The sequence below is a fragment of the Notolepis coatsorum genome (genome assembly GCF_963971535.1).
Source record: "Notolepis coatsorum genome assembly, chromosome: 12".
Classification (NCBI taxonomy): Eukaryota; Metazoa; Chordata; class Actinopteri; order Aulopiformes; family Paralepididae; genus Notolepis; species Notolepis coatsorum.
The window spans coordinates 94,118,173-94,140,370 of NC_140176.1; the positions used below are offsets into that span (position 1 = coordinate 94,118,173).

Sequence of the window (22,198 nt, forward strand, 5' to 3'; positions counted from 1 at the left end):
TATAATAATGCTCTAAATTCTAAAATGTTTGTTCTGACTTTGTTTTATGACAAAAGCTTGTAGCAAAAATGTCAAAACCACCAGCAACAGTATCCCCTTTCGTGACTGTGATGCACGCCAACAAGGTTTGGCCGAGTGAATCCACAGTCCCTTGCTCCCCAATAGGAAACCAACCTAGATTTACCATGAAGAACTGGTCCGACGCGAAGCGTTCGTTATACAAGTATCGCAGAGAAATGTCAAAGGTACTCAGTTGCACGCAATGAGAAACAGAGAAACGCAATGGTTTGAAGCTCGTCGTTGCTAATAAACATGAAAAAAAATATTATAAACGTGTAAACATCAGCGAGACGGCAGTGCGGCTCTGCAGATAATACCCTACTCCTCATTGCGGCGTTCGGGGGAGAGCAGCCATACGTTCTTCGCTGTTTACACGTTTATACAAATTATTTTAAATGTTTATTAGCAACGCCGGGCTTTTAAACCATTGCGTTTCTCTATCCAAGACCCTTGTGCAACTGTGAGCACCTTTGAAATTTCCTCTGCGATACTTGTATAACGAACGTTTCGCATCGGACCAGTTCTTCAGAGTTAAAATAGGGTGGTTTCCTATTGGGGAGCAAGGGACTGTGGATTCACTCGGCCAAACCTTGTTGGCGTGCATCACAGTCACGAAAGGGGCTACAGGAGCAGCGGCTACAGGACTCCAGATCACCTCTGATGGCTGTGCTGGTGGTGCCTGGACCCTCCCTCTGCCAGTCCATCTGCCAGTCGGTCCCCCGGTCGCTGAGCCACGCCCACTCCACCACGTACTCCAGGGGGGCTCCTCTGCCCGTGGCGTTGGGGGGCTGCCACTCCACAACCAGCTGGCCGCCCCGGGTGAAGGACTGCAGCTCCCCCACCGGCTGGCGCTCTGAGACACACATTTACATTTAGTCATTTAGCTGACGCTTTTATCCAAGGCGACTTACAAGTTCTGTACAACAAGTCATCAGGAAGGGCACAACTCTTATCAGCTGAGTAACAATGTTCATCAAAGTGTTGACTGCTACAGTGTAGGTTAGTATATTAGGACAAGTGCATGATGACAGTAAGGTTAGTTAGGGTTAGATTTTTTTAAATTTCAGATAATGGTTGAAGAAGTGCGTCTTTAGTCGACGGCGAAACATTGGACGGGTTTCGGCTGTCCTAACTGTGGTGGGCAGTTCATTCCACCATTGTGGGGCAAGGACTGAGAAAAGGCGCTTCTCCTTGATGACCCTCCTGGAGCTCCGATAGGAGTAGGTCTGAGACCTACCTAACAACAATTGGAGCGATCCAACTAACGTGAAGGAATTATCCAACCACTGCTCCCCAGACCTGGAATATATAACCATCAAGTGTCGTCCTTTCTTCCTCCCGAGGGAGTTAACGGCGATCATCCTTGTAGGAGTGTATATTCCACCGCAAGCCAGTAACAACGTTGCGCTCTCCAGACTCCACGACGAGGTAAATAGAATACAATCGGCGAACGTTAACGCCGCAATTTTAGTGCTGGGTGATTTCAATAGCGCCAATCTGAGAAAGGTATTACCTGACTTCTATCAGCATGTGACTTGCAACACCAGAGGCGGTAACATCCTAGATCACTGTTACACGCAATTTAAAGGTGGCTACAAGGCTCATTCTGATAGTGGCTTTGGTAAATCAGATCACGCGTCAATCTTTCTTTCACCAATGTACAAACAGAGAATCAAAAGTACTCCTGTAGTCTCGCGAGAGGTGCAGAAATGGGATTTGACGTCAGAGGAGACGCTCCAGTCTGCGTTTGACTGCACAGACTGGAATGTGTTCCGCGACACAGATAACATTAATGTCTACACGGAGACAGTGCTGGACTATGTTTGTACTTTGGTGGAAGAAACAATCCCCACTACCAAAATGAGAGTTTACCCAAATCAAAAACCCTGGGTAGACAAATCCGTCCGTGAAGCTCTGAGAGAGCGCACCAAAGCATACAACGACGGCCTAGTGGCAGGCAACATGAATGACCACAAGGTGGCGCGATACAACGTAAGGAGGACAGTGTCAGAGGCCAAACGGCGCTACAGGGATAAAATTGAACTCCAGTTTGAACAAGCTGACTCTAGAGCTATGTGGCAGGGGCTCAAAACGATGACAGACTACAAAGGCGCCTCCCTCAAACTGAACAGTGACATCTCCTTAGCAAATGACCTCAATACCTTCTATGCGAGGTTTGATGCTGGTAATAACAACACCAGCTCACAAGCCACGGCAATGGGGGGGGGGGGGGGGGTCAGCTGCTGATGGAGGCGCAGTGTTCAGGGTAACAGAGCATGAGGTGAGGCGGACCTTTAAAAAAGTGAATATCAGGAAGGCAGCAGGTCCGGACGGCATCCCCGGCCGCGTCCTAAAAGTCTGTGCCGACCAACTGGCCCCAGTATTCACTGACATATTTAACCTGTCCTTAGAACAGGCTGTCATCCCCACCTGCCTGAAGAAGTCCACTATTATCCCTGTACCCAAAAAATCCAAGCCTGCTTGCCTCAACGACTACCGCCCTGTAGCTCTCACCTCCATAGCCATGAAGTGCTTTGAGAAGCTAGTAAAGGGCTACATCTGCTCCTCCCTCCCCATCAACATGGACCCCCTGCAATTTGCATACCGCCCCAACAGGTCCACGGAGGACGCCATAGCCCATGTGCTGCACACAGCAGCATCACACCTGGACAAGAGGCAGGGGAACTATGTGAGAATGCTATTCATCGACTACAGCTCGGCATTCAATACCATAGTCCCCTCCATACTCATAGCCAAGCTCAGGGACCTGGGCTTGAACTATGACCTCTGCCAGTGGGTCTTGGACTTCCTGACTGGCAGACCCCAGGTGGTGAGAGCAGGCAACTGCACCTCCTCATCCATCACCCTCAACATAGGGGCCCCCCAGGGCTGTGTTCTGAGTCCCCTCCTCTACTCCCTGTACACACACGACTGTGTGGCTCAGCGGAGTAGCAATACAATCATCAAATTTGCTGACGACACAGTGGTGGTGGGCCTGATCTCTGCCAACGACGAGAGGGCCTACCTGGAAGAGGTCAAGGTCCTGGCGGGATGGTGCCAGGAAAACAGCCTCTCCCTGAACGTCAGCAAAACAAAGGAGATGATTGTGGACTTCAGGAGGTCGGGGGTCAAGGACTACAGCCCCCTCAGCATCGACGGGGGACCGGTTGAGAGAGTCAACAGCTTTAAGTACCTCGGAGCCTACATATCCGAGGACTTGACATGGACCACACACATTGACAGTGTTGTGAAGAAGGCACGACAACGCCTCTACTTCCTCAGGCGCCTAAGGAAGTTCCAAGTCAGTCAGAAGATCCTTAAGAACTTCTACTCATGTACAATAGAGAGCATCTTGACCGGCAACATCACCTCCTGGTTTGGGAATAGCACTGCACAAGACCGAAGCAGACTACAAAGAGTGACACGTTCAGCCGAACGCACAATTGGAGGGGGGCTCCCCACCCTCCAGAACATTTACAACAAGCGTTGCAAGGGCAAGGCTAAGAGAATCATTAAAGACTCCAGTCACCCGAACAACTGCCTCTTTGAACTGCTGCGGTCAGGCAAGCGATACCGGAGTCTCAAGGCGAGCACAGAAAGACTCAGAAGAAGCTTCTATCCCCAGGCCATCAGGCTGCTAAACGAACAATGAACACTACACAACAACAACCACCAAACGCACATAGCACACACATCCACACGCACACACTCACTTTAAACAAACACACTGTAGCACCCACTCCACACACTTTATAGCACACACCCACTTTAAACAAACACACTGTAGCACCCACTCCCCACACTTTATATTTATTGATGAAGGATTGCACTACAACTCGTACACCTTACTTTAAAGTGTACCTAAATTGTACCTCATCCCATTTCTGCTTTGCACTATATAGTACTGTACATTAGTACACTGCATAGTATTGTATATTATATGGTAACTCAGAACATTGTACATATGTCTATACCGAACACTGTGACCTCATTTTTTTTTTTTTTTTTTTTTAATTTTTTTTATTATTGCAAAACAAAACTTATTAAAAGTCAGTACTCAACACACAATGTATAATGAAACTTTCAGTAAAGGTGGTTAAAATATATGCAAGTACAGAAACAGGATAAAACAAAAATAGTCAATAATAACATTTTAACCGTATACAGTGTATATCCAGCGAAGTTACAATTATATAAATGTTAGTATATAATATACCCCTAATACCTATTTTCTAAAACCCTACACACATATGCTCCAGCTCAAACCCCCCCCTCCCGGACCCCCTCTTGGATAGTACCTCCATTATCCCTCACTCCTAACCAGACACCACCATTATAGGCTAGCTTTTATTCTCTCCACCACTTCTAACCACATTGACATTTTGGATTCATTGAGCCCCAGAATTCTTGCTGTAGATATTTCTTGATATATCACATCGAGATATGTAAGAAACCACACTTTCCGGCAAATTTTTTCCGGTTGAAACCAACGTGATGCGATCAGTTTTTTAGCTACTGTGATACCCGATAAAACCAATCTTTTTAGTTGTGGATTCACTGCAAACTCAAAAACATCATTCAATAGCAATACCGCGGGGTGTACAGGTATATTCCAAAATACGAGTATTGATAATTGTTGGGACACATCTTTCCAGAATGCCTTAACTGGTGGGCAGTCCCAATACATGTGCATAAATGTTCCTTCGTCCCCATTTGTACATTGGGAGCATTTGGAGTCTTGTATAAGCCCCATTTTGCACAGCCTTATAGGAGTCAAGTATGTCCTGTGAATATAGTTCCGATTGATTTGTTGATGATCCGGGTTCCTTGATGTAAGTCGGACATTTGCCCAGGCTCCTTGCCAATCAAAGTCATTTTCCAGGTCTGGTATATCCCTCCTCCAGACATTGTCTAGTTGAAGGGTTTCATACGAGGACGTTAGTAATTGATAATAAAAACCTGATACAAAACCTCCCAATGTATCTCTTTCATAGAAAAATTTGTGGTATCTGTGGTGTTCAATTGGTATGTGTAATGGAACACCGTGAGATCTCATACAAAGTCGTAACTGTATGTAAAAAAGCCATGTGGACTCGGTGAGGTTAAACTTTATGCATATTTCGACATAACTACAGAGGCCCTTGTTATTAAAAATATCCCCTAATGAGTGTATGCCTCTTTCTTCCCATATAGGGAATCTTATAGGTCGTTTTCCCATTAAGAGAGCATTGTTATTGAATATGGGAGTGTGATTATGCCATACTTGAGGGTTAGGAAATTTCCTTTGTGTTTCCCGCCATGTCCTGATTGCATGGGTTATTATTGGGCCAAATTCTCGCTCACAATGCTTGATTGAAAGTTTAGTGTATGCTATGTCTTTCAATCTCTGTGGGGCTACTATGTTTTCTTCTAATTTTCTCCAAGATACCAAAGCCTCGGGGTCAAACCATATCTTCTTCAATGGTCTTAATGTGAAGGCATTAAAATATTGTAAAAAATCTGGGACTGCCATGCCACCGTCTGCTTTATTTCTCTGTGCGGTGGATCTTTTTATGCGAGGTGGTTTGTTATTCCAAATAAATTTGTATGTGGAGGTTTGTAATCTTTTCCAGTAGCCCTCTGGAGGAGGTAACGGAAGCATTGAGCTGAAGAAATTGATTCTTGGTAATACATCCATCTTAACTATTGATACCCTTGCCTGTACTGAGTTTTTAAGTTTTGCCCACCTGTCCAGGTCGTCCTTGATTTTGTTCTGTATTTTTGTGTAATTGTGCTTCACCGTTTGTCTTATGGTGGGAAATATTTCCACACCCAAGCATCTGAAATGTTTGACCATGGGTATCGCACCTGGGAGGGTTGTCTCTTTTTTTGCACTGGTGTTAAGAGGAAGAAAAGCCGACTTAGGCCAATTTATTTTAAATCCCGATAAATCACCAAAGTTCTCTATCAACTTGAGTATAAGCGGCAATGTGTTGTTGGGGTTTTGCATGAACAATATTACGTCGTCCGCATATAAACGAATTTTATGATGTGTGCCCTTGATTACTATTGGTTCTATGTGTTGGGATTGTCTTATAAATTGTGCTAAAGGTTCTAATGATAGATCGAATAGTCCGGGACTAAGAGGGCAACCTTGTCTGGCTGAGCGTGATACCGGAAAGATATCGGAGATGAATGTGCCTGTTGTAATCCTGGCCGATGGGTCCTTGTATAGTACTTTAATCATATCAATGAAACCTTTTCCTAACCCCATCCTTTCCAATACTGCCCATAGAAACGACCATTCCAACCTGTCAAATGCTTTCATAGCATCCAGGGATAGTATCGCCTTAGGTGTGATGTCCTCTTTGTCTGTATCTAGTACGTGCAGTATTCGCCTTATGTTATCATTGATCAGGCGACCTTTTATGAAGCCTGTTTGGTCCGGATGAACTAAAGACGTCATATGCTTTTGCAATCTGATGGCTAATATCTTAGAGTACAGTTTGACATCGGTTCCGAGGAGGCTTAAAGGACGGTAACTACCGCACTCAGTGGGGTCTTTGTCTTTTTTGTGAAGAACTGAAATTAGTGCGGTATTTTGGTGTTCAATGAAGCTTCCCTCTTTGACTGAGTATAAGATCATATTTAGTAATAAGGGTCCAAATATGTCCCAGCAAGAAATGTACATTTCTGATGGGATACCGTCAATTCCCGGAGCTTTGCCGTTTTTCATTCCGGATATGGCCTTCTTGAGTTCTTCTAATGTGATCGGTACTTCTAACTGTTTAGCGTCTTCATCCGTAAGTTTAGGGAGAGTAATTTGATTAAGATATGTGTCTAATTTGTCTTGATCAAAGGTCGTTTCTGAGTTATATAAATCGGAGTAGAATTCTTTGAATGTATCGTTTATTATTTTGGGTTCTGTTACTAGAGCTTGTTGTTTCCTAATGGCAGTTATATCTGCAAATTTTGCATTAATTCTTAGTCGCATGGCTAATAGGTGACTAGGTTTAGAACCTTGGAAGTACTGCTGTTGTCTAGTGCTGCGTATTTGCAATTCCGATTTTTGTCTGTACATTGCTTTGATCTCTGTCTTTAGAATGTTAACTTGGTTATCTAGTCTAGTAGAGTTGTTGTATTTTAAAGAATTAAAAAGCGTTGAGTAAAGCGTTTCCATTTCAGACAGTTTTGTGTTTTGATTTTTGCGCAATATGGAGGTAAATCTATCCGAGAAATCCTTGATCATATTCTTTACCGACATCCATAATATTCTGGGATCTTGCACCGAGTTAGCATTATCTTGTAGGAATACTGTGAGAGCTTCTTTAATTTGTGTAATGAATTCCTTGTTGTTAAGCAGCATCGAATTAAAACGCCATCTTGGGGCCCGGGTAGATAGTGTACCAAATGTTGCTTTCAGGATTAAGTAGCAGTGATCTGATAGCGCATTGGGTGTCATTTCCACTTCATATTTATCAAATATTCTCGGGGATGCAAAGACGTAATCAATTCTGGATAGTGTGTTGTGTCTCGCCGAACGACAGGAGTACTTGCGGGTCATGGGGTTAAGTGAACGCCATAAATCAGTTACTCCTGTTGATTTCGACCAATCTTTTAATGCTTTAGATTAATTCTTTTGTTCGCTGGAGAAGGAAAGGTAAGTTTTGTCCATCCTTGGGTTCCAAATGGCATTAAAATCCGCACCTATTATATATGAGTACTCGGGATGGTTTAACATTTCTCCTGTTAGTGAAGTGAAGAAACCCACTTCGTACAAATTCGGGGCATATACCGCTGCCAATGCAATTTTCCTGTTATTGTGTATAATCCTAGCTATAGTTATGCGCCCCTCAGCATCCGACCATACCCCTTTCAATTCGATATTTAATTTGCGTCTGACGACTATGGCTACCCCTCTAGTTCTCGTAGCAAAAGAAGAGTGACTAATATTATGGTATATGTTATCCGCTAACGTATTTATGTCTCCCTCTAAAATGTGCGTTTCGCTTAATAGAGCCACGTCCACATGTTCTTTTTTCATCAGTGTAAGCACGCTTTTGCGCTTGTGTTGTTTGTTTATCCCACCGGTGTTCCATACCATTATATTCAAACTAGCCATAGTCTATGCATGTTTTCGTGTAGTTTTTGGTAATGTTTCTGGAGTATGAAGCTACAATAGATGCACATCCAATTAATGAGGTCCCGTTGAGAGCTGAGCTTAAAAACATATATATATACAAATAAAAATCCCCTATTTTCCCCTCACCCAGAAAGTCGAACATGCCTGTGTTCCAAGAACACATCCTCCGCGATTGACTTTCTCCCATGGTCCACCGGATTGCCCAAACTGAGCATTGTAATCCTAATTTTCCTATGCTCATTGCCATAGGATCTAACATTTCCATTCTATTGCAATAGAATGTCGCTTTTGGTCTTGCACCTTCCCTTACTGTAATGAAGTATTGTGATAAATAACCTAAAGATAAAAATAAAAAATAAAATAAAAAAAAGAGAATAAACCTTTATCGACATATTCCTTTGAACCCTCCATCAACGTGTGGGGGGAAAAAAAAGGAAAAGATTGTAGAGCAATATTGACACCTTAATGTGAAGAACATTGGAAAAGAATAATGTAAGTTAAAATATATTTAAAAAATATAGAGTAATATTGACACCTTAATGTGAAGAACATTGGAAAAGAACAATGTAAGTTAAAATATATTTAAAAAATATAGAGTAATGAGAAGAAAAAATTAAGTAAAATAAAAATCAATGGAAAGATATAGATAAGGAATAAGAGATAAATAATTATCAACGTGGAGAAGCCACTAGAACCGATTTAACTGATTAGATAAGATAGAAAAGCAGCGCCTTTGCTGTGCTCATACGTTTATGTGTGGTTAATTTTAAAGTATTATTAAGGACTGATTGCACTTCATTTAATTTATTATCTGCTATGTGTATGCACACCGAATGTTATTGTTAGAGTTGTATGCTTCGTTGTCATGGTGCCTTATATTCTAGAAGGTTGTAGAATATACTAGTGCCTAGACTATTTTACATTCCAGAATGATCTAAGAGACCCAGGGCATTTGAGCGATAAACCCAGAATATTCCAGATAGATCTTTTTGCATTGATATTTATTTGTCCCCTCAGAGACCAGAGACTGAAATTATAATGTATTATGAATCGTATTATACACAGTACACTTTGTTATAGACGACTTGCATATCGTTTGCTACTTTGATGAACACAACAATGTCATTCCAACACTGGTGGAATGACCTCATTGATGAACACAATAAAGTCATTCCAACACTGGTATATATTTAGAGAGAGGCTTAACTGATTCCGGCATTTTCGTCATGCTTTGGGTTATTTGCTGCATTTTGATTCAGGAAATCCTCAGCTTCAAAGGGTGTATATGGACCTGACCTGCGGCCGTTATTGCCCAAGAATGATAACAGCGCCGGATATGCTAGCCTTGGCTTGTAGCCGGCTTTGTACAGCTTTTGCATCACATCTTTGTATGGTTGACGTCGGATGATGGCCTCTCTGCTCAAATCTTCGTAGATAAATATTGGTTTATCACCATACTTCAGCTTCCCACGTTGGTTGCGAGCATATTTGATGATGTCATCCCTTGTTGTAGTTTTCCGCAGAGTGACAATGATGACTCTCGGCCCGTTGATACTTTGCCCCTGGGAACCAATTCTGTAAACTTGTTCCACTTCTGGCACTTTGTTTGGATCGGAGTTTTCCAAAATCGTTGATAACTCTTTTGGAAAGTTGATGTCTTCGCAGTTCACTGCTTCATCAAGCCCCACAATGCGGATGTTATTCCGCCTGTGGTAACGATGGGTTTCTAGTTGCCTCTCCATCACTTCGTTTTTAAGCAATTTTATTTCCCTCCGATATTCCTCTTTAGCTCTTTCCATCTCTTCTCCCATCTCTGTCAAGCCACCTTCGTTCGCTTTGACTGCTTTTGTGTTTTCTGTCACCGAAATCTCCACTGTCGTGATTCGCACGGACTGCAAAGCGACCGCTCTCATAACCTCTTCGAATTTAGTATCGATGTGTTCAGCGTGTGCGACCAACTGTTCTTCTACGTGTGCTTTGAAAGCGACCATCTGTTCTTTTATCAGGATAGTCAGAGAGTTGAAGTCGGGCTGTGCAACTGAACTGCTTGTGTCAGTTGATGTTATTGGAGCAGTGAGGGATCCGATGGATGTTTTTGCTATTATCTTCTCAAAATCGCCTGCTTTTTCCTTCACGGTACTTTTTTCTGATGTTCCTGTTATGTTGTCATCTATTGTCTCCATCTCGGGGCCAGTTGTCCTTGGTCCCTGTGTATTCTCCTCTATATTCCCCGCGTCGGGGCTTGTCCCCAACGGATCTGCCACAGCGTCGCCTGTTATTTTCCTTGAGCGTGTTTCAATCGGCGCCGTTAGAATTGCTGTGTCTTGTTTCCTTCCACCCTTTCTCTTATCCTTATCCATGTTGTCTTTTTGATATAGTTAGTAGAGGGTCTTATCAATACATACGATGTGGTCTAATCTCTTTTGGTATTGTCCAAATAAGGTTTTTAAACGAAATTAACGATAACGGGAGCGGAGCTGTAACCAATTGCGTGCGCTACATATTGCAGCTAAACCGGGGCGCCTAAGGAAGTTCCAAGTCAGTCAGAAGATCCTTAAGAACTTCTACTCATGTACAATAGAGAGCATCTTGACCGGCAACATCACCTCCTGGTTTGGGAATAGCACTGCACAAGACCGAAGCAGACTACAAAGAGTGACACGTTCAGCCGAACGCACAATTGGAGGGGGGCTCCCCACCCTCCAGAACATTTACAACAAGCGTTGCAAGGGCAAGGCTAAGAGAATCATTAAAGACTCCAGTCACCCGAACAACTGCCTCTTTGAACTGCTGCGGTCAGGCAAGCGATACCGGAGTCTCAAGGCGAGCACAGAAAGACTCAGAAGAAGCTTCTATCCCCAGGCCATCAGGCTGCTAAACGAACAATGAACACTACACAACAACAACCACCAAACGCACATAGCACACACATCCACACGCACACACTCACTTTAAACAAACACACTGTAGCACCCACTCCACACACTTTATAGCACACACCCACTTTAAACAAACACACTGTAGCACCCACTCCCCACACTTTATATTTATTGATGAAGGATTGCACTACAACTCGTACACCTTACTTTAAAGTGTACCTAAATTGTACCTCATCCCATTTCTGCTTTGCACTATATAGTACTGTACATTAGTACACTGCATAGTATTGTATATTATATGGTAACTCAGAACATTGTACATATGTCTATACCGAACACTGTGACCTCATTTTCTTCTTCTAAATTACATGCTATACTATGTTATTTGATACTATCTTGTCTAGCACAGTCTCTGGAGCGTAACAGTAAGAAGCATTTTGTATGAAAGTATTCTGTACTTCTGTATGACAACTATTAAAGAAACTTGAAACTTGAAACTTGAGACGGCCAGAAGATGCAGAGCGTAGGGGTCTTGACTCTTGAGGGTGTGTAGTGAGAGACCATTGACCGGAGGTAGGCGGGAGCCATTCCCTTCCCTGCGCGGTAGGGGTGTAAAGGTACACGTATCCATACTGAACCGAACTGTTTCAGTGTGTACCGTACCATACCGAACGGCTGTGTAGTGTACCGAACGAATACAACGGTATGTTAACCACTAACGACCGCCCACCGGGGGCTGTTTTTTTCACAATCTAATATAATTATTATTATTATTATTTTTCGATTATTAATTTCAATATAGAATATTTGTTGACAGCCCTACAAGTACAATTAGTTACTGCACACTACATCACCCCTGAGTGGAACATGGAAAGCCAAACTTTCCCTCACTGTACCGAAAACCCGTACCGAACCTCGACTTCAAAACCGAGGTATGTACCGTGGTTTTCGTGTACCGTTACACCCCTACTGCACGGTATGCCAGGTCGAGGGCCTTGCAGCGGATTCGTGCAGCAATGGGGAGCCAGTGCAGGTCCCTAAGGAGTGGGGTGACATGGGCCGACTTCGGTAGTTTTGAGATCAGGCGGGCCGCTGCGTTCTGAATGAGTTGAAGAGGCGTGGTGGCAGTGGCTGGGAGGCCAGCAAGCAGTGCGTTGCAGTAGTCGAGCCGACACGCCAGCTACACACTAGACACACACATCACCGACACGCCAGCTACACACTACACACACTCATCACCGACACGCCAGCTACACACTACACACACACTCATCACCGACACGCCAGCTACACATTACACACACACTCAATCACCGACACGCCAGCTACACACTACACACACACTCAGCACCGACACGACAGCTACACACTGTGCTTATCAGAAACACACACACTCATCACTGACACGCCAGCTACACACTGTGCTTATCAGAAACACACACACTCATCACTGACACGCCAGCTACACACTGTGCTTATCAGACGTCTGTACACTTGTCATTTTGAGTGGGTCACAGATGTGTGTGTAAAAAATATATATATATAATAGTTTTTTTATTTGTGATGCTGTGCTTTTATTTTGAAAGACTTACGTTTGCAGCGCACGTGCAATAGCCGTTTGCTGCCAGCGTTATCATGACAGTAACACTAACGTCGTCATCAGTTAGCGCTCATTGATTTGAGCATTTGTAAACATGGCGAAACGCAAATACGACACTGACTACATTAAATATGGGTTTTCTTACATTGAGGACAAAAGAGAGGGACCAAAACATCAGTGTGTTGTGTGCAGTGAAGTGCTAGCATCAAAGCCATGAGGCATGAAGCAATCAAAATGAATATTCTTCATAATACAATGCTGTTTGCCCCTTTGCACAGACGGGCAAGCATCTGTCACTGACTGACACTGTTACCGTGACTGTCCTATATGTATTTATGTATATATGTATTTATTGTGGGATTGGGAGGTGGGAGGGGGACGTTTTTGACGTTTTTTATGTTTGATGTCTGTTTCATGTTTGATGTAACCAGTGCTTAACATCTGTACCGAAAACAATTACCACCAACCATTGTTGTGTGGCATTAAAGTATCTCGTCTTGTCTTGTGTTCAGTATCCCCTGATTTTTTCATTGGGTTTTTAGCCCTAGTTGCACTTTTTTTTGTTTATTTCATGTTTTTAACAATGCATGAAGGATTGTGTATTACTGGAAGATTTGTGAAATAAATCAAAGTGGTTAAAAAATTTGGGTCGCAACTTAAAGCCTAAGGAAAACTGTGGGTCCTGAGGCGAGACCAGTTGAGAACCAGTGCACTAGACAGATATCAAGATGTATCCATCAGTGGACCAATTGCATGCTTTTGCAGAGGACAAGAAGCCTTCAGTCGACTCCTTCAGACATTAAGCACCCCCACAGCCCAAATGGAATGACCCCAAAAAAGATATATATATATATTTAATCCTTAAAAAAATGCATTCGGGGGGAGTAGTCGACTACCACTATCTGCAAATTTTGGCAAATCAAAGTAGACTATACAAATCCTTAGTCGGGGACAGGCCTAATATGTATATATATTCAGAACTGCGTTTCTCAGTCATTTTAACCTGTAGACTCTTACCCGTTCTGGGGATGATGAGCGCCGTGACGGGAGATGTCCCCTTGGAGTTGCGTGCGACCGCTTGGATGGTGGCCCCCTCCCTGTTGGTCAGGTGGATCTGTCCCAGGTAGGTGATGCTGCCATCAGACCTGTTCACGCGCTCCCACTCTCTGCTCTGCAGACTCACGTTAAAGCCAACAATCCTTCCATTGGACAGCCGGGGATCCTGGCAGGGTTAGCAGAGCCAAGCTACTGTCAATTTTCTTTTAGAATCAAAGCTACGGTGCATGACACACCTAGTGCTGTGGTTTAAATCAAAGCTACGGTGCATGACACACCTAGTGGTGTGGTTTAAATCAAAGCTACGGTGCATGATACACCTAGTGCTGTGGTTTAAATCAAAGCTACGGTGCATGATACACCTAGTGGTGTTGTTTAAATCAAAGCTACGGTGCATGATACACCTAGTGGTGTGGTTTAAATCAAAGCTACGGTGCATGATACACCTAGTGCTGTGGTTTAAATCAAAGCTACGGTGCATGATACACCTAGTGCTGTGGTTTAAATCAAAGCTACGGTGCATGATACACCTAGTGGTGTGGTTTAAATCAAAGCTAGAGTGCATGATACACCTAGTGCTGTGGTTTAAATCAAAGCTACGGTGTATGATACACCTAGTGCTGTGGTTTAAATCAAAGCTACGGTGCATGATACACCTAGTGGTGTGGTTTAAATCAAAGCTACGGTGCATGATACACCTAGTGGTGTGGTTTAAATCAAAGCTACGGTGCATGATACACCTAGTGGTGTGGTTTAAATCAAAGCTACGGTGCATGATACACCTAGTGGTGTGGTTTAAATCAAAGCTAGAGTGCATGATACACCTAGTGCTGTGGTTTAAATCAAAGCTAGAGTGCATGATACACCTAGTGCTGTGGTTTAAATTAGGGATGTCCGATATTATCAGCCTACCGATATTGGCATTAAAATGTAATATCGGGAATTAGCGGTATCGGTTTTCAAAAAAATTATTTTTTTACATTTACCGTACTTTTCGCACTATAAGCCGCACCTGACTATAAGCCGCAGCAGCTAAATTGAATGATGTGTACATATATAAGCCGCACTGGACTATAAGCCGCAGGTGTTTTAATGTTTAATTACCATATGTAATTAGCATTGGGACACAATACTGTCGGACAAATAACAAGCATTAACTCATTTACAAGTTGTATTAAGTTTAGCAAATAAGGGAACAGATAAATAACATTTCAATGCAGTCAAAAAAGCAATATTTAGATGTTTACATTTTAGAGTTTGGTCACGTCGAGTCACATAAGCCGCACCGTTATATAAGCCGCAGGGTCGAAAAATGGGGAAAAAAGCCGCGGCTTATAGTCCGAAAAGTACGGTATTTACCCAGGCAAGCAAGTAAGAACAAATTCTTATTTTATTTATTGTCAAAAGTATGCATAATGTTGTGTTAATTCCACGACAAGAGATTATGTAATGTTAATTACCTGAAATTATTCGTTTTTTTGGGGGGGGGGGGGGGGGGGGGACCCTGCATATATCGGTATCGGTTGATATAGGTATCGGAAATTAAGAGTTGGACAATATCGGTATATCGGATATCGGTAAAAAAGCCAATATCGAACATCCCTAGTTTAAATCAAGGCTACAGTGCGTGCCACACCTAGGTGTTAGGCTTAGGGTTGGGCATCGTTTGGATTTGAACGATTCCGGTTCCGATTCCGATTCTCCATATCGATTCCTGTTCTAAACGATTCTCGATTCCGATTCTTTGAGGTGCAGGTCAAAACAGGTTACAGCTTATTTCGAAGGAGATTTTTTTTTTTTTTATTATTTCAAAAAGAAAATCATACTATTCACATTTTCAGTTGACTTGATACAGTTTAATTTGGTTGCTGTACTGTAACTAGGGTATTAAAGTAAAAAAAAAATCGAAATTCAAATATGTTACTTCCGGTTCCAGAACCGGAAGTTAGGAACCGGTTCCTATTAGAACCGGTTTTCGGTGCCCAACCCTAGACTTAGGCTGAGGTTTGTGTCTTACAGGCTACTCTTTAATTGATGGGTTGTAGATGAATTTGTCGAGATAAATACGATTTTCTTCTCCCTGCTTCTTTTCACAGATGGAATGTGCAAATTGAGAGGTGCTTTTATTATGAAATGATACTATTATACTTTTATGGAACTGTGCATTACCATGAACGGAACAAATTCAAATGAAATGAAATTTACCTTGCAAATAATTTGCACTGTCCGCACTTTGTTTTTGCTGTCAGTCTGGGTGATGATTCTCCATACATCTGGCTCAGTCTTAGGTACTGTTCAGGGAAAAAGAAGAAGACATTTCTCACGGATGTATTTTAATGAATCACAGTCACATCAATGCTCGTCTGGCTTGGCGCCATGTGACTGGGTATCAGGCTGCCATTGGTCGACTATTTCAGTCAGAATTCTCCTCCCCTTCCACTATCTGAGACACTGTCGCTGCTTAGCCCCGCCCAGGATTATTGTGATTGGGTTAAAAAAAAATATTAAAAAAATAACACAAGCCAGAGTGTTTTTTCCCCTATACTGGAATGATAATTCAGGTTCAGTCAGACCTCTCTGGCGCTGGCACAGCGCTAACATAGTGTGGAGAGAGGTCTGGCACAGCGCTAACATAGTGTTGAGAGAGGTCTGGCACAGTGCTAACATAGTGTGGAGAGAGGTCTGGCACAGCGCTAACATAGTGTGGAGAGAGGTCTGGCACAGTGCTAACATAGTGTGGAGAGAGGTCTGGCACAGCGCTAACATAGTGTTGAGAGAGGTCTGGCACAGTGCTAACATAGTGTGGAGAGAGGTCTGGCACAGCGCTAACATAGTGTGGAGAGAGGTCTGGCACAGCGCTAACATAGTGAGGAGAGAGGTCTGGCACAGCGCTAACATAGTGAGGAGAGAGGTCTGTCACAGTGCTAACATAGTGTGGAGAGAGGTCTGGACACAGCGCTAACATAGTGAGGAGAGAGGTCTGTCACAGTGCTAACATAGTGTGGAGAGAGGTCTGTCACAGTGCTAACATAGTGTGGAGAGAGGTCTGCCACAGCGCTAACATAGTGTGGAGAGAGGTCTGGCACAGTGCTAACATAGTGTGGAGAGAGGTCTGTCACAGTGCTAACATAGTGAGGAGAGAGGTCTGTCACAGTGCTAACATAGTGTGGAGAGAGGTCTGCCACAGCGCTAACATAGTGTGGAGAGAGGTCTGGCACAGTGCTAACATAGTGTGGAGAGAGGTCTGCCACAGTGCTAACATAGTGTTGAGAGAGGTCTGGCACAGTGCTAACATAGTGTTGAGAGAGGTCTGGCACAGTGCTAACATAGTGTGGAGAGAGGTCTGCCACAGCGCTAACATAGTGTTGAGAGAGGTCTGGCACAGTGCTAACATAGTGAGGAGAGAGGTCTGGCACAGTGCTAACATAGTGTGGAGAGAGGTCTGGCACAGTGCTAACATAGTGTGGAGAGAGGTCTGTCACAGTGCTAACATAGTGTGGAGAGAGGTCTGGCACAGTGCTAACATAGTGAGGAGAGAGGTCTGGCACAGTGCTAACATAGTGAGGAGAGAGGTCTGTCACAGTGCTAACATAGTGTGGAGAGAGGTCTGGCACAGTGCTAACATAGTGAGGAGAGAGGTCTGGCACAGTGCTAACATAGTGTGGAGAGAGGTCTGGCACAGCGCTAACATAGTGTGGAGAGAGGTCTGGACACAGCGCTAACATAGTGAGGAGAGAGGTCTGGCACAGTGCTAACATAGTGTGGAGAGAGGTCTGGCACAGTGCTAACATAGTGAGGAGAGAGGTCTGTCACAGTGCTAACATAGTGTGGAGAGAGGTCTGGCACAGTGCTAACATAGTGTGGAGAGAGGTCTGGCACAGTGCTAACATAGTGTGGAGAGAGGTCTGGCACAGTGCTAACATAGTGTGGAGAGAGGTCTGGTACAGTGCTAACATAGTGTGGAGAGAGGTCTGGCACAGTGCTAACATAGTATGGAGAGGTCTGGCACAGTGCTAACATAGTGTGGAGAGAGAGGTCTGGCACAGCGCTAACATAGTGTGGAGAGAGGTCTGGCACAGTGCTAACATAGTGTGGAGAGAGGTCTGGCACAGTGCTAACATAGTGTGGAGAGAGAGGTCTGGCACAGTGCTAACATAGTGAGGAGAGAGGTCTGTCACAGTGCTAACATAGTGTGGAGAGAGGTCTGGCACAGTGCTAACATAGTGTGGAGAGAGGTCTGGCACAGCGCTAACATAGTGTGGAGAGAGGTCTGGCACAGTGCTAACATAGTGAGGAGAGAGGTCTGGCACAGCGCTAACATAGTGTGGAGAGAGGTCTGGCACAGTGCTAACATAGTGAGGAGAGAGGTCTGGCACAGTGCTAACATAGTATGGAGAGGTCTGTCACAGTGCTAACATAGTGTGGAGAGAGGTCTGGCACAGTGCTAACATAGTGTGGAGAGAGGTCTGGCACAGTGCTAACATAGTGTGGAGAGGTCTGGCACAGTGCTAACATAGTGTGGAGAGGTCTGGCACAGTGCTAACATAGTGTGGAGAGGTCTGGCACAGTGCTAACATAGTGTGGAGAGAGGTCTGGCACAGTGCTAACATAGTGTGGAGAGAGGTCTGGCACAGTGCTAACATAGTGTGGAGAGAGAGGTCTGGCACAGTGCTAACATAGTGAGGAGAGAGGTCTGTCACAGTGCTAACATAGTGTGGAGAGAGGTCTGGCACAGTGCTAACATAGTGTGGAGAGAGGTCTGGCACAGCGCTAACATAGTGTGGAGAGAGGTCTGGCACAGTGCTAACATAGTGAGGAGAGAGGTCTGGCACAGCGCTAACATAGTGTGGAGAGAGGTCTGGCACAGTGCTAACATAGTGAGGAGAGAGGTCTGGCACAGTGCTAACATAGTATGGAGAGGTCTGTCACAGTGCTAACATAGTGTGGAGAGAGGTCTGGCACAGTGCTAACATAGTGTGGAGAGAGGTCTGGCACAGTGCTAACATAGTGTGGAGAGGTCTGGCACAGTGCTAACATAGTGTGGAGAGGTCTGGCACAGTGCTAACATAGTGTGGAGAGGTCTGGCACAGTGCTAACATAGTGTGGAGAGAGGTCTGGCACAGTGCTAACATAGTGTGGAGAGGTCTGGCACAGTGCTAACATAGTGTGGAGAGAGGTCTGGCACAGTGCTAACATAGTGTGGAGAGGTCTGGCACAGTGCTAACATAGTGTGGAGAGAGGTCTGGCACAGTGCTAACATAGTATGGAGAGAGGTCTGGCTATGCAAGACTACATCAATGCCATCCTGCCCCTATGGATAAACAGATTAGATTAGATAAAAATGTATTGTCGTCATAATCATCATACAGCACACGTACAGTACAATGAAAAGAAGTTTGGCATCCAACCAGAGTGCAAATGTAACAGTAAAGTGCAATAGTAATATACAATGTACAGATGATTAAACCGGGTATAAGGTATATAAATTAAGTACTACTGAGTAATAGTGATCAATATCTGAAATTAATGAAAATAATTATAATAATAACCTTCGTACTCTCTTCTACTGTCATGCTCTTTTCCACTAAATAATCTTCCTTGTCTATATTACTACCTACTATATGAATATGTCTCTACTACTATGCCCTAGTGTTGTCACGATACTGGAATTTCGAACTTCGATACGATACCTTGAAAAGTATCGATATTCGATACCATTTTCGATACCACGGGGAAAAAGGTTCAATCTTAAAATGGAAAAAAAAGATAAATATATACATTTATTTTTAATAAATGTTGCTTTAGTTGCTGGTTGATTCTCCTCAGCTTCTCTGGTTCTATAAGAGAAGATAAATATAACACTTTTAAAACCCTTGGTTTATCTTTAGATCACACATAAAAATAACTAAATGAGATTGCATGCACTCATCTGTGTTTCACCACACACATGAGTGCATGCTTACCAACTGTCCGTCTGCAACACTACTATCACCAACATCTAAGAAGGGAGATCCCCCCTTGAATGGCCCTTCTAAGGTTTCTCTCCTCCACACTGCCTGTGGAGCTTTTTTCCCTATTGTTAGGTTTTAGTGAGTTTTTCCTTACCTTCGCGTGGGGTATGTCTGGGAGTGCTTGCATTCTTTCATTTATTTGCATTAATCTAAAAAATGTTTGGACCCTATGGTGTTCTTGTTCTGTTCTTGACTTATTGTTATGTTGTCTTCTTGACTTGTTTAAAGAAGACCTGTACGGCCCATGGGGACATTAACGTGTGTTGTCGGGCCCTATAAATAAATTTGATTTGATTTGATTTGATATAATCTTAGAAATTAAGTAAAGTTAATAGTACTGCGTGTTAAGCATAACAGATTGATTGATTGCAAATTGTATTAACAGATTGCAGAATGGGTACAATACAGTACAGCTCAATACACACAATTGTTAAGGGGATGCAGACCAGAGAAAGACTTTTGTCTTGTTTACATCAGGGTCCCCCATTTTCAATTAATCATAACATAATCATATGACATTAAAAAAAAAGTTTAATCAAATTTAATTTATGACCTTTTTTCAACTGCAAAGTAAAACTTTGTCAACATGTTTTATCTAATAAAATAAAGTGCAGTCTGTTCATCTCACTTCAATCATTTTTATTGCAGAACATGGTATTTTCTCAAGCAGACAGATGTAAACACTGTAATCTGTGTTGCATGTACCTGACAAACTGAACTGTTTGTATTACAGTCATATTCCAACTTAACTGAATGCACATGTGTGTGTGTGTGTGTGTGTGTGTGTGTGGACTACTGTACTATTACAGGTATTGAAATGAACAATGCAACTTCCTTATACTTTTTTTTATGAATAATTAAATATCGATATTGCGGGAAATGAGTATTGAAACCGTTTTAAATATTCAGAATCTATATGTATCGAAAAATCGATATTTTTGACAACACTACTATGCACTCAACACTGCAGCACCCAAGTTTCAACACTGTTTGATGAACATTGTTACTCAGCTGAAAGAGTTGGACCCTTCCTGCTGACCTGTCATACAGAACTTTGGATAGTTATTGAGTCTAGAGTAGGGATGTCCGATATTATCAGCCTACCGATATTATCGGCCGATATTGGCCTTAAAAATGTGATATCGGAAATTATCGGTATCGGTTTAAAAAATATATATATATTTAAAATGTTCTTTACATTTATTTAACCTTTATTTACCCAGGCAAGCAAGTAAGAACAAATTCAGATTTTATTTATTGTCAAAAGTATGCATAATGTTGTGTTAATTCCACAACAAGAGATATGTAATTTTAATTACCTGAAATTATTCCATTTTGGGGGGGGGGGGGGACCCTGCATATATCGGTATCGGTTGATATCGGTATCGGAAATTAAGAGTTGGATAATATCGGTATATCGGTATCGGTAAAAAAGCCAATATCGAACATCCCTAGTCTCTACTACTATGCACTCAACACTGCAGCATCCAAGTTTCAACACTGTTTGATGAACATTGTTACTCAGCTGAAAGAGTTGGACCCTTCCTGCTGACCTGTCGTACAGAACTTTGGATAGTTATTGAGTCTAGAGTCCAGTCATTGCTCCTCACCGTCCTCCGGTGTTTTGGCCGTGGCGTTCCTGCTCCACTCGCTCCAGTACACGTTGTCCTCGCTGTCGTCTCTGCAGCGCACCTGAGTGATGTAGCTGGTGTCCGGCGTGAGGTTCTGCAGTCTAAAAGACTGGATGGGCCTGGGGGTGTCCTCAAAAGGTACCTGAAAGACATGTCAACATCATCGACGTAGAATTATTAAAGGGTACAAAGCCACCTGGAGGTTACAATTCCAAATCGATCATGCACTGCACCGCATACTCGAGTGGTGTAGCCGGTGTCCGTTGTGAGGTTCTGGAGTTTAATGTCCTCAGAAGATACCTGAAAGACAACATCTTCAATGTATAGGGGTGTAACGATGCATCGATTAATCAAAATGCATCGATTCTAATGTGTTCGATTCGAGGCATCGATTTGAATGTTAGAATCGATTATACCGTAATCAAAATTTATCGAAAACGATTTTAAAATGTATATGTTTTTTTTGTGTGTATTGTTTTTATTGACCTATAGTCCATTCATGCTGCGTGAATCAGTTCCCCCAGCCACATTTGTGTATTCAAAATTTTTGGGGGAATTAACTAATAGAAAATTTATCAAATCGAATCGTGGTCAAATGAAGAGATTTCATGATGCATTGAATCGTTGGCTGAAGAATCGTAATCGAATCGAATCGTTGTGAGGTCGCATCGGTACACCCCTAATTCCAACAATTCCAAATCCAATCAGTTGATCCAGGATACAGAGTTTTTCAGTGGTTATCATCCAAAATGGTGCCTCGCTAGTGGCCTGTTGCAGCAGCTCCTGTTGTCTTCTGTTGTTTTTATGCGTTTAGTGTGTTTTTTCCAACACCAATCTGG

At 43.0% G+C, this 22,198-nt stretch overlaps 1 protein-coding gene across 2 annotated transcripts in view; it reads right to left on the reverse strand.

Moving 5' to 3' along the window:
- Positions 1-22,198, reverse strand: part of il6st (interleukin 6 cytokine family signal transduce) — a 98,810-nt gene that overhangs the window by 42,760 nt on the left and 33,852 nt on the right. Inside the window, exons 7-11 of one of the 2 annotated variants that reach the window (XM_084326477.1) lie at positions 21,600-21,659; positions 21,339-21,501; positions 15,923-16,008; positions 13,679-13,883; positions 716-913 (exon numbers count right to left, since the gene is read on the reverse strand). In XM_084326477.1, coding sequence (XP_084182603.1) covers positions 716-913; positions 13,679-13,883; positions 15,923-16,008; positions 21,339-21,501; positions 21,600-21,659 — 712 coding nt within the window. The remainder of the gene's footprint in view (positions 1-715; positions 914-13,678; positions 13,884-15,922; positions 16,009-21,338; positions 21,502-21,599; positions 21,660-22,198) is intronic. The other variant, XM_084326478.1, reaches the window with a different exon arrangement.